This window comes from Typopeltis vanoorti, chromosome 10 (genome assembly GCF_054136105.1).
Source record: "Typopeltis vanoorti isolate ZY-2024b chromosome 10, IOZ_Tvanoo_1.0, whole genome shotgun sequence".
Classification (NCBI taxonomy): Eukaryota; Metazoa; Arthropoda; class Arachnida; order Uropygi; family Thelyphonidae; genus Typopeltis; species Typopeltis vanoorti.
The window spans coordinates 59,340,054-59,354,285 of NC_143558.1; the positions used below are offsets into that span (position 1 = coordinate 59,340,054).

At 37.0% G+C, this 14,232-nt stretch overlaps 1 protein-coding gene across 3 annotated transcripts in view; it reads right to left on the reverse strand.

The window, feature by feature from the left end:
- LOC150102443 (2-oxoadipate dehydrogenase complex component E1) overlaps positions 1-10,408 on the reverse strand; it is a 481,556-nt gene extending 471,148 nt beyond the window's left edge. For all 3 annotated transcript variants that reach the window (XM_090399364.1, XM_090399362.1, XM_090399363.1), the window contains exon 1: positions 10,034-10,408. In XM_090399364.1, coding sequence (XP_090255490.1) covers positions 10,034-10,274 — 241 coding nt within the window. In that variant the 5' untranslated portion in view covers positions 10,275-10,408. The remainder of the gene's footprint in view (positions 1-10,033) is intronic.
- Positions 10,409-14,232: the final 3,824 nt, after the last annotated feature.

Consider the following 14,232-nt stretch of genomic DNA (forward strand, 5'->3'; position numbering starts at 1 on the left):
TTAACTTTTGTTTAGCTAGTTTTACACACTGTTTAGCTTTCTTACATTTGTCTCTGTATTCTGTAAGAGTAAAAGCTGACTTATTTGCCAGGAACTTTTGATATGCTTTCATCTTTTCCTTCACTGCCTCTTTAACTTTCTGTGTCCACTAGGGAGTTCTGATTTTTTTAACCTTGCACACAACCTCACCCCTTTCTGCCAGAAAGGGGTGAGGTTGTGTGCAACCTCACCTTTCTGGCAGAATCAATCAATGTTTTCTTCAGAGTTTGCCACTGAATCTCCAAGGTTTGATTCCTGTTCTCAAACTCTTTCATTTTCTTTTCAATAATCTTTCTGTCAGATGCCGAATGCTGAAATGCTACGTGTGGTCTATTCGGCTCTATGGAGTTGAAACATGGACATTGAAGGCGACAACCATCAAGAAAATCGAAGCCTTTGAGATGTGGCTATACAGAAGAATGCTAAAGATATCATGGACAGAAAAAATTACCAATGAAGATGTCTTAAAATCCATTGGCAAAGCTAAACATCTTGTACAAATAATCAAGAAACGAAAAATATCATATCTTGGCCACATCATGAGAAACAGCAAATACCAACTTCTAAAAACTATTTTGATAGGAAGAATTAGTGGCAAAGGAACTAGAGGAAGAAAAAGAATATCTTGGTTTGACAACATCAAGACGCGGATAGGAAAGAGCAGTCCACAACTGCTCAGATTAGCACAAGAGCGCAGTTTGTTCGCCAAGATGGTCGCTGACCTTCGATAGAAGATAGCACAATAAGAAGAAGAATCTTTCTGTATTTTAGTCTACAGTTCACATCTGAGAGCTGCTCAACTTTTATTCGCTTTAAAATTTTCTTACATGTTATTCTTTTCAATATGAAATTCAATTTTATCCTGCTCAAGACTAAATAGTGATCACTTCCAATTTCAAATCCTCTGTACACTCTGGTGTCCTGAACCAGGGAGAAAACATCACTATCAACAATAACATAGTCAATGAGACTTTTCTTATTCCTAGCCTCTTCTCTCCATGTGAATTTGTGCACATTTTTATGTTGGAACATGGTTTTAGTAATAACCAGTCCATGTCCTGAGCAGAAATCCAACAGATATTTGCCATTATTATTAGCTTTGCACTTTTCTCCAAATTTTCCCAAAATATTTTTGTATGTCTCACAATCATTTCCTACTCTGCTATTTAGATCCCCAACAAGGACCAACTTTTCCTTTTTCATTGTGTCAGTTGCTTTTTCTAAAGCGTCAAAAAATCCCTCCACTTCTACCTTAGTAGAACCTTCTGTGGGACCATAGGCACAAATAAGTCTCATTGTCCAGTTCCCATTCTCATATTTGCCCACATTACTCTACTTGAGACTGACTGCCATTCAAGAAGATTAGCCTCGTATTTTGTGTTGAATACTATGGCTACTCCTTCTTTTCCTCGATTATCATTGCCTAAATATAACATTTTGTATTTATTGCTTAGAAAGATCTCACCAGTTTTTGTCTTTTTTGTTTCAGTCACCCCTATTATGTCGATCTGGTACTTATCTAATTCCTCAGCTAGCTCCATTTCTTTGCTATTCAGGCTTCTTATGTTGATAGTACCGATCTTTAACTCTGGTGATGTTAAAGATCGGTTTGTTTTTAAGTTAGGGTTTGTTTTCAGATTTGTTTCAGTAGCTGACTTTTCGCTGTTCGCCCTGGTTCCTTGGCGAAAGCAATGGGGGCCTTGTTTAACCGGGCGAAGCCCCAGCTGGCATGAAATTTTGTCATGTTGTACCATCATTTTTTTATTTTGGTTTAACCAATAAGAATACAATTTGGTCGGCTAAATCCCTAATTGCCAGCCCATCCTCGTTCGTTCAGTATCAAAGTAGATACCCAACAGGGTGCACCACGAGAAGGTGAGGATTTGACATTAGGTCAAAAGCACTGGTCGGTTCTCCGCATTCCTTTAAAGGCTATGTGGAGGTCTCCTCTCAGTTATACAGCTCTGACCCTTAAGCACCCCTAGTATAGAAATAGAAGACACAAAACAACATAAATTTAAAAAAATGAATTTTAATTAGGAAAAGATTTTTGGAAAATTTTCTAGTGTTTTTTTTTTCCTTTTTCTTTTGGGGCCAGTTCCCCCCCCCCCTCTGGGTGCACCACTGCAGCAGTGAGATTGAATGGCATTTTGTCCTGGGTACCACAAGAATATGCAAGAAAACTGCAAGTGTTGCTGACAAGGTGCCAAGGGAGTGGAAGGATGGTAATTTAGTTCCATTATATAAAGGTAGAATTAACAAATTACAGAACAATTAGTATCTCAGAAGTGGTGGTTAAAGTATTTGAAAAATTGGTTAAAGAAAATCCAAGAAATGAATGGATAGGAATACAATACTGTATGTTGGCATCACGGCTTCATAAAAAGTAGGTCCTGTCTTAGTAATTTACTCACATTTTATAACAGAGTGACAACAAAATTAGATAAGGGAAATTGCAATACCACGATCTTCTGAAATTTGCACTACAGATTATCTAATGGAAAACTGTTAAATAAGTTGGAGAAAATATGATTGGATATGAAGCTGGAGGCATGGATTCGGGTGGGGGGGGTGATGCTGACTGTCAGATGCCATAGAGTAGTATAAGGTGGAACGCCTCAAGGTTCTGTACTGGAACCATTACTGGTCAATTTGTACACTATTATTACTATTACGGGCAACACCAAGGAGTCCATAGACTCATCGAGGGAGGCCCTAACATCATATCAAGAACAACTATTCTACATTCATACAGTATCTATCATACTTCACCTTGAACTCATTTACAGTCATGGTACCCACAACAGACTCTGACAGCTTATTCAACTCATTCACCACTCTCCAAGTAAAAAACATAGCTCTAACACTCTTGCTAACCACACTCTTGCCCAGCTTCCATGTATGGCCCTAGTACTCCCACCACCAGTCTTATTCTCAAAAATATCTTCTGAATTAATCTTACAGAAACCCTTCAGTAATTTGAATGTCTCAATCATATCACCCCTTTTCCGCCTATCAACCAATTTCTGCAGCCCACAAATCTTCAACCTGTTCTCGTAAGGTTCATTCCATAGTCCTGTTATTATCTTGGTCACTTGTCTCTGGATCCTCTCCACCTCCTCCCCATCGAGAAGAAACCCTGGCGCCCATATCTGGGCACAGTAGTCTAGATGGGGTCTTATCAAGGCTCGATACAGAGGAACAATACCCTGTTTGTCTCTGCTTGTTTCAGCAACCAAATGATTTGATAAGCTGATTTGGCCACTTTTGTGATGTGCCCAATAAACTTCAATTCCCTATCCACCAACACTCCCAAATCCCTGGCCTCGTCAATATCCTGGAGTACAATTCCACCAATGTGATATACTGCTGCTAATCTTTTCACCCCCAAAATGCATAACCTTACACTTTGCCACATTAAATCGACATCCATTTTCCTTAGCCCAGTCCTCCAAACTATTCAAATCAGCCTGCAAAAATTTGACATCCTGTGAACTCTATTGCTCTACCCAACTTTGCATCATCAGCAAACAAATGAACACTTCCTCTCAGATCCTTTCCTATATCGTTAATGAACAAATTGAAAAGTAGTGGTCCAAGAACAGAACCCTGTGGCACACCACTCGTCACAGGCAGTCTTTTGGACTCTACTCCTGAATAAATCACTCTCTGATTTCTCTCCATCAACCACCCTCCTATCCATCTCACCACCCTATATCCATCTCCCATATGCTGCAGCTTACTGATTAGAATTCCATGTGGTATCCTGTCAAAAGCCTTAGCAAGGTCCAGTAGAATCACTGTAAACCCATTACCCTTATCCAGTTCAGCTGTCACTGTGTTATAAAACGTGAGCAAGTTACTAAGGCATGATCTACACTTCACAAAACCATGCTGTCCCCCATACAGTATCTCATTTTCATCTATCCAATCCTGTATTTTTCTCTTGACTATTTTCTCCAAGACCTTGACAGCGATTCCTGATATGCTGATAGGTCGGTCATTTACAACAGCAGTCTTGGAGCCTCCTTTATGCAATGGAACTATTTTCCCCTCTTTCCAACCCCTTGGGACTAACCCAGACCCAAGACTCAAATTAAACAAAATGGTCAAGGGCACTGAACAATTCGTTAGCTGCTTCACGTATGACACAAGCTGGTATACCATCCAATCCCACAGATGTATTGACATTGAGGTTTTGTAATAGACTATTCACGTCCACTTCATTCACCATAATTCCCGTACAAGCTGTTGGTTCTTTCATTCCTTAAATCACCTGGATGATATAGTAATTTCACTATATCAACTGATTTGGTTACCTGCCTACCATCAGCATTCTTTAAAATCATTCTGCCATATACATTTTTTCTTTTACTTGTAACCGAAAAAACTGTTTCGGATTCTCTTTAGCCTGCATGGCTAATGTTCTTTCATAATCCACTTTTGCTTTTCTTACCACACTTGTTACTCTTCTGGTCTGCACTTTATACCGTTCATGTGCCTGCTGGTCACCTTTCTCTTTAAATTCCCTCCACAGTTGTTTCTTTTTTTGCAGCTCAAACATAATGGTGTTATTCATCCATTTAACCACACTAGATATACACATTGCCTCCTGCAAACACTTCTTAACCACCTCCCATGCACTATCAACATCCAGCCCTTGCAGTTTTACATGCCATTGCACTGAACCAATCAAACTCCTGAGCTTGTCATCATACTTACCAGCCCGATAATTCCACATGTACTCTGTCTTAATTGTAAATTCCACACCTTTAGCCACCTCCAAAGTCAAGACTCTATGATCACTCTCACCAAATGGTGGCAACGTGGTCATATTCGTTACAGTCAAATTCTCAGATGCAATTACTAGGTCAAGCACTCTCTGACCCCTAGTATTTACATGCTGTTGCAGATAGTTATCCCTTAATAACCACATAAAATCCAATTCCTTCCTCCCATGTGTCTTCTCCTCTTTCCAATCAATGTTACCATAGTTGAAATCACCCATAATAATTACCCTCCTTCCACTCATTTCTTCTATTTGCTTATGCATACTATCTCCACCATCAATTCCATCACCTGGTCTATAGCAGCACCCAATTGTATATTTTGTTCTGCTAGCCTCAATCTCACACCAAATAGCCTCAAATGTGCTCTTTTCTCTATGCTGCAGTTCCACTTCTATTCTCCTTGACTGCAGCTCATCAGCTATCATCAATAACACTCTGCAGCCCATTTTATTCTCCCTGTCACTCCTGAACACACTATACCCCTAACATTCAATCTCACTTGCTATATCATCTTCTGTCAGCCATGTTTCACTAATGCCAATAACCTGTGGCCTGGAAGTGCCAACAAAGCCAAAAATTCTTCCTTCTTGTTCCTAATACTTCTGGCGTTAGTATACATGAATTGCAGAAGCCCATTTGTCCCATCCCTATTTTGATGCCTTATACTAACTATCCCATTCTGATTTGTTGTCCTTCGTATTTGCTCAGGCATATTACACACATTCATACACTCAACTGTCTCTCTAAAGTCTGCATATCTACTTCCCTGCTCCTTAATAACTATGGTTTCCCTGATCCTGCACATCCACTTCCACTTCATTCAACAACACCTTTTCAAGTCTCCGTACACCAAATCCATTCAAATGCAATCCATCCATCTTATATAAATCCTGTTGCCCATCGAACTCACTCCACACGTCCACAAATTCCACACCACTCCTATCTACCAATAACTGTCCTGAAACCTGTTTTATTTTATGTTATGGAACATTCCTGGTTTGTTAATACCATAAACTGGTGTACAGATAGTAGGAAGCAGTATTTCATCATAGCAGTTGAATACAGGTGGTATGCCAACACAACATGAACTCAGTGACTTTGAGAGAGGTGTCATCGTAGGCTGTCACATTTGTGGCATGTCTATACGTGCAATTGCTGCTCAACTGGAACATCCAAAATCAATGATTGGCAATGTGATCAACAAATGTAAACGTTCTGGCATCACTAGTGAGGATAACACCCAGGGCAGCTGCCAAAATGACTGACAGAGAACGAGGGTTTTAGAATAGGGGGCATGCCAAAACCAGCTACAATTGGCATAGACCATCCATGATGAGTTCCAGAACACCAGTAACACCATCGTGAGCACTAATACTGTACAAAAAGAACTCAAATTACTGGGTTAGTTATGATGGAAGAACAGTGGTACACACAAGGCAAACATCACAACAACAAACAAGGTGCTTGTCTGGCCTCGTGCAAAGAGCATGTGAACTAGACAACTGACCAGTGGAAAATGGTACTCTGGAGCAATGAATCAAGATTTACCTGTTTCCAGTCTGATCACAGAGTGTGGAGGCAGCCTGGGGAAAGTTTGTTACCACAGTGTGTTGTACTCACAGTAAAATTTGGTGGTGAAGGAGTAATGGTGTTGGGTGCATTCAGCTGGTTTTGAGTGGGACCACTGGTGGTTGTATGTGGTTCCATGAAGGCAGCTACTCAGTACCTTGATATTCTGGTGCTACCAACACTGTGGAGTTTTTATGGAATGGACCCGTGCTACTATCAAGATGACAATGCCCCATGCCACAAAGCAGCAGTGGTTATGGAATAGTATGAAGAGATGGGTGTTAAACGACTGCCCTGGCATGCACAGTCCTGACCTCCACTGCATCAAACATTTGTGGGACGAATTGGAGCAGCAAATAAGGTCCAGAGCAGCATGATCTGTCACTGAACTCAGTGCTGCTACTTTGATGGAGGAATGGAAACAAATTTCACCTGATGTCTGCAGCACATTGAGGTGCAGGAAGTGATCAAAGCCAAAGGTGGATATACCTGATATTAAGGTTCACTTGCTGGTATTAATTGTAAATTGCTAAAGTGTCCAGACAATTATTGGTAGATAGTTTATATGAGAGAGGAATAATTTAAGAGTGAAATATTCAGTTGTTTGCTGATGATACAAAACTGGGAAACAATATTTGATAAAGGTGATGTAGATATCCTCCAGGATTATTTAAATAAATTGGCACTGTGAAAGAAGGATACCAGTTATCAATTTAATGTTCCAAAATGTAAGGTTATGTACTTCGGGTTGAAAACATTACATACTGTGTGTGACACTGATGTAATGAATTGCAGGAAACTGATGAGATTAGGGCATGGAGTAATGGTGAACAGAGTTTACAGAGGGCATATTGCAAAAATTGGCAAAACAGCTCATAGTATTACATGGATGTTTCAAGAACATGCTAACTAATAAGGATAGTGAGGTCACTGTCTCTTTTTACCAAGCTATAAGTCAACCTCATCTTAACTGCTGTGCACAGATTTGGCCACATGGATTTCTTGGACATCAGGGAGTTGTAGATAGGAGACAGAGACAAGTCGCAAAGTCTAGTTGACAGGTGGAAAAAAAAGGATATGATGGAAACTTATTGTCACTAAAAGAGTTCAAGGTTTTATAACATTGATACTAAAGAAAATTTTCAATATATGACAAGTAAAGAGAGAACTAGGAATTGCACCTAGATGGTACATAACAGTGTGGTTGGTAAGAATGTGCAGACTAGATTTTTTGCTTCAAGAGTGGTGAATGACTGGAATGGATTACCAGAGGCAGCACTGACAGTGAACGAGTAAGCCAAAACTATAGTTTAGGGCTTTCATTACAAGGCGCCTCCACCTCAGTACAGACAAACTAAAATCTACTCAACAGAGGGGGCTTCTTAAAAGTTATAGCTTGGAGACCAGAACAATCTTAAATCATCTCTCTGTGTTTATGAATAATAGTCAGTGAGGGTCTCATAAGTATTAAACTTAACACAGTTTATTGAGGATGGTTTTGAAAGGGGGGGGGGGGGGTTAACAACAGGAACTGTATTTATAGATTTGACAGCAGCATATGACACACTAAATCTTAGAAAGCTTATAGTCAAAATTTACAGAATGACAAACAGCTATCAGTTAGTGGAGGTATTCAGATTGCTGCTATTCAGCAGGAGATTCTTTGTTGATTTTCAAGGAAAAAAGAGCGGATGGCATATCCAGAAAAATGGTCTACCTCAGGGAAGTGTGCTCTCTCCCTTTCTCTTCAATATATATACTAACGACCAACCTATAATCCCACACTCAAGAACCTTCTTATATGCAGATGACTGGGCAATAGCTTATCAAGTAAAATCCTTTGATAACATTGAGAAGCAGCTCACACAAGAACTAGAAACCCTTACAGTTTACTATAAGGAAAACCAACTGAAACCAAATCCCAGTAAAACTTAAATTTGTCTTTTCCATCTCAATAATAGGGAAGCAAGGAGAGAGTTGAATATAGAATGGAATGGCATGAAATTGGTCAATTATCGAAATCCAACTTACCTACATGTCACACTAGACAGCACCTTAAATTATAAGAGATACACAGAGAAGACTACAGCTAAAATTCAAACGTAATAATATCCTGCACGGATTAACATCATCTCAGTGGGGTGCAAGTCCACAAGTACTGCACACCTCTGCACTGGCACTTTGCTTTTCGACAGCCAAGTATGCTAGCCATGTTTGGGAAAGATCATCACATGTCAAAATTATTGACAGGGTTCTTAATGAAATGTGTCGGCACATTACTGGCTGCCTTAAGCCTACAAAAATTGACCATCTATACTCGCTGTCTGGTATTGCACCTCCTCATATCAGAAGAACAACACAGAGTAGATATGTGCGGAAACAACAACAACTAAATGATGAAAGGCATCCTATGTATGGACATGTTGCAGTAAATAGGGGGCTAAACTCAAGTAAAAGTTTTATTCACTCAGTGGAACCATTGGTTGATTCCATAAAAGCCACAAGGTCAACAATGTGACAAGAACAATCTCCAGAGGCTCTGAACTTAAACAAATCTCTTCCATCCGGCTTACATCTAGACTGGAAAAGATGGATGACATTGAATAGACTTTGTTCCAGAATGGGCAGATCAAAGCAGAATCTGGCCAGATGGGGCTACACAGACAATGACAGCTGCTCATGTAGTGAAAAACAAACCATGGATCATCTTCTGCAATGCTGCCTAGACATTAATAATATGTGTACCCGAGAAGATTTAATGCAGTGTAATGAAACAGCTTTAAAGTATATTAATCACTGGATGAGTGAAATTTGACATTTTATATTTTAATCTTTTTGCTGATGACCAAATAATCATTGGAAATAATGAAGATGAACAACAAAAATCATTATGCGGTCTAAATAATCTGATAAAAACATATGGTATGGAAATATCAACAGACAAAACAAAAGTCATGGCCTTCAAAGGTGCTAATCCAATAAGAAGTAAAATAGTAATAAACAACAAAATAATAGAGCAAGTAAATGCATTCAAATATTTAGGTTGCACAATGTCATATGAAAATGAAGCTGATATAGAACCAAAGATATCAAACTTTTTAAAAGTAACAGGCATTATAAATAAAATTTTTAAACCCAATTATGTACAAAAACACACACGAATAAGAATCTACAATAGAGTAGCTAAACCAACAGTAGCTAAACAGTTATTTGCTATAGAGAAAAATGGAAAGAACACATACTGAGAATGAATAAAAGCAGAATACATAAACAAATTCTAAATTACCACCCAAAAGGTACTCGATGCGGAGGAAGATCCTTAAACAGATGGAATTGAGTCCGGAACAGGCCACTTGGCCTATAAGCCTGGAAAGGATGATGTTTTGTGTAAATTTTATGTAAGTGGCATTTAAGTCTCTTAATGTATGCTTTATTCAATGTCTATTTCTTTAAATGTATGATCTTACATTTTTTGTAGTTCGCACACGAAATAAATAAATTAAAAATTAAGTGGTGGTCTCTTCAGCGATGATTTTGACCTTATCGAAAAATAATCGATATAGAAAGTTGGATGAACAATGAAATGCTTAATTCGGTCCGAAACATTAAATACTACTGATCTAAGAAATGCATACCTTCGGTACAATCTTCTTTATTAAGAGGTTTATGACCGTACACCCCTTGTCCTGAGTGATATGATGATTGTATCTTCGGAACTCCACATGGAAAGTTATTAATTCTACACAGTGATAAACATATCCGATTCCTCCATATTATCGTTGACGTACTATGAAATGAAAAATGTGTAAAAATTAAAGTTTTATTGAAATATTTAAACCCCCTACTCCACACCATGCAATTTATTTGGGGTGCCATCACCCTCACTGTTCAGCTGTTCTGGTATAGCTTTTTTACCCACGTGGTACCGTACGACAGAACTGCTTTTAAAAGAATATCTTGAAACAGTAAAATAAAGGTACAAAGAAACGAAATCTACTCTCCGGAATGAACACGACAGTAAAAATAATAATAATAAAATAAATAATTTTTTTAAAAAAATGCCATCTGGAAAGAGTATCTTATCTGTAGATATTATTCATTTGTTTACATATCACATCCAATGGGAAACCGGATTTCACAAATAACGACCTTGAAAAGGTGATAAATTACTAAATAGAAAGTGAGCAACAACATTAGCTGTAATGTTTCTCTCTTTATCAATCAGATTTAGCTTTAACTGCCTTAATAGTTACATTACATTAAATTTACTACATAATATTATTTTTTTAAAAATTGTGAATAATATCAAATATGAAGGAATGTTTTCTATTATTTATTTAAAAATTGTGAATAATATGAAATATGAAGGAATGTTTTCTATTATTTATAGATGTATTGTCATCAGTGACGCACTCAGGTTTTAATCCTGGTGGGAACTCAAGTTGAGTAGACGATTTGAGAATATACACTATACACTACGCATCGCATACAACCTATGACTAAGCATCTGCAATGATCTCTAATTCATAAGTAGTATAGAAACAGAAAACACGACACAACATAAGTAAAAAAATTAATTTTAATTAGATAAAGATTTTTGGAAATTTTTCTAGCGTTTTTTTCCCCCTTTCTTTGGGGAGCCCAGGCCCCTTCCCCCCCTCGGGATGCGCCACTGACTGTCATTCATGAAGAGTATTTGTAGTTATATTTGCCAATAAAGGTTGGTCGATTGGTAGATCCTCTGCTACTAACGGATGACGAAAAGAATTAGCAAGTTTGAGCGCGGTTAGTAGTTGGAAAAGTTAATCATTCAATGCTGTTGGCACACTCTCCCTCGATGAGTCATTGTACTCCCTGGAGGTGTCACATAATAATAATTTGTAGTTATGTTTCTTCGAACAGAAAACGTCTTTAGCAAATACATAACGAAAGGAATCAGATCACAGTCACTATACGAGCATTATATCAGTTTCATGCAAGTAATATGACGACCATATGCCATATACAGTATATGGCCATGATCGGATATAGACATATACTTAAAGAAGATCATTTATTATTATTATTTACGTCATGATTTTTGGAAAAATAAAAATCTAAATTCACTTCTCATCAAAACGATGAGGGAAAAGGAATAAGCTACAACCGTGCACGAAAGATGGAGCGGCGCTCCAGTACTTTTCTTTTCATCCTTTTTTTTTTTTTTTTTTCAAAACACATTTAAAGTTAGTATTCAGATTTTCCATAGCTAGTAACCCCTCTTCTACTATTTCCCAAGACAGTCGATTTTTACAACAAACAAAATTGGGGTTCTTCAGCCGGAATTCGGCTACCGAGTATTTCAAAAAAAAAAATAAAATAAAATAAATAAATAAAATAATAATAATAATAATAATAATAATAATAATAATAATAATAATAATAATAATAATAATAATAAAATAAATAAATAAATAAATATATATATATATATATATATATATATATATATATATATATATATATATAATGACTACGTTGTTTATGTATCAATTATGTGTGGAATTTTTACCTATAATTTCCAGTTGTTTAGATACTTCAATGTTTATTACTATTCTTTTCCTTTAAGAATACCTGAGGAAGGCTGTTATAAGCCGAAACTAGTCGTATTATTCTTATATATATCTTCTTATTGTGCTATCTTCTATCGAAGGTCAGCGACCATCTTGGCGAACAAACTGCGTTCTTGTGACAATCTGAGCCGTTGTGCACTGCTCTTTCCTGTCCACTTCTTGATGTTGTCAAACCATGATATTCTTTTTCTTCCTCTAGTTCCTTTGCCATCAATTCTTCCTACCAAAATAGTTTGTAGAAGCTGGTATTTGCTGTTTCTCATGATGTGGCCAAGATATGATGTTTTTCGTTTCTTGATTATTTGTACAAGATGTTTAGCTTTGCCAATGGATTTTAAGACATCTTCATTGGTAATTTTTTCTGTCCATGATATCTTTAGCATTCTTCTGTATAGCCACATCTCAAAGGCTTCGATTTTCTTGATGGTTGTCGCCTTCAATGTCCATGTTTCAACTTCATAGAGCAGAACAGACCACACGTAGCATTTCAGCATTCGGCATCTGACTTCCATGTTTAGGTCTTTATTGCAGAATAGTGTTCTCATTTTCATGAAGGATTGCTGTGCAACTTCAATCCTTGTCTTTATATCTATTTCTGAATCCGACCGTTCATTAAGCCAGCAACCAAGATATTTATATCTTGACACTTGATCAATATTTTTCCCATTGAGTGTCAGTTTCATTGATGAGGCTGGATGTTTGCTGATGATCATGTATTTTGTCTTGTTGATGTTTATATTTATTCCCATTCTTTGGCTTTCTATGTATACTCTATCAATGAGTTTTTGGAGATCCATAATATTATCTGCAATTAGCACGGTGTCATCTGCATATCGTAGGTTGTTAACAATCTTTCCATTTATTGTGAATCCCTCTGGACATTCTTCCAATGCTTTTTTAAAGATTACCTCTGCATATATGTTGAACAGGAGTGGTGAGAGCACACATCCTTGTTTCACTCCTCTTTTGATGTTAATATCACTGGTGGTAATGTTGTCTAATTGAACGGTAGCTGATTGATTCCAATACAGATTTGTTATTAGTCTTATGTCTTGTTCGTCTAGCCTTATTTGTTGAAGGACTTCTACTAAGTTAGTGTGTCTGACTTTGTCGAATGCTTTTTCAAAATCTATGAAACACATAAAGACAGATTTCTGTTTTTCTATGCATTTTTGTATCAATATTTGGGTACAGAAAAGGGCCTCTCTAGTACCAAAACCATTCCGAAAGCCGACTTGTGTTTCACTTAGAGTTTCTTCACTTTTTCTATAAATGCGATTCTGAATTACTTTCAAAAATATTTTTAATGTTTGGCTCATTAGACTAATAAGTCGGAAGTCACCACAGGAATTCGCTTTGGGTTACTTTGGGACATTGATAAATGTAGATTTGAGTCAATCTGATGGAAATTCATCACTTTCATATATCTTATTAATTAGTTTTTCAAGAAGTTTGATGTTATCTGGTTCTATTAATTTTAAAAATTCTGTTTGCACACCATCTGGTCCACTGGCTTTTCCTGTTTTACTTGTTTGTATAGCATTCTCTATTTCACATTTCATGATTGCTGGTCCTTGAATGTTATCTTTTATATTTATAGGCTTCTGTCTAGTATCATTGAAAAGTTCTGTTACATATTTTATCCAAATCTGTGCTTTATTCTCTTCTTCTAGAACTATTTTTCCATTTTCGTCTCTTAGAGACACTATTTGCTTTTTCCTCAGTTTTCCGGAAATTTCGTTGATTTTCTTATACAGATTGAAATTATCATGTTTCTTCTGAAGCAGTTCAATTTCAGTACATAAATTTTTCATCCAATTTTCCTTTGCTTCTTTTATTTTTTTCTTGATGATGTTATGTGTTTCTGTATACCTGGCTAGGTCTTTGTTTTTGTACATTCTTCTTGTATCAATAAGAGAAAGAATCTCATCTTTCATCCATTCCTGTTGTTTTATATTATTCACATAACCTACTTCTTCGATACTTGGTTTTACGATGCCATTCTTTAAGCTATTCCAAAGAGATTCCACACTTTTATTTTCTTCTATGTTAATCTGTTGTAATCGCAGGTTAAGCTGTCTTGGCACTTTTATTTATGTTCGGGTCTTTCAGTTTTTCTACATCAATTTTCTTTTTCTTCTTTTGTGATTTTTTAGCTGATTTTAATCTAAGACGTACTTCTGCAACTATGGGATTGTGGTCTGATGAGATATCTGCTCCAG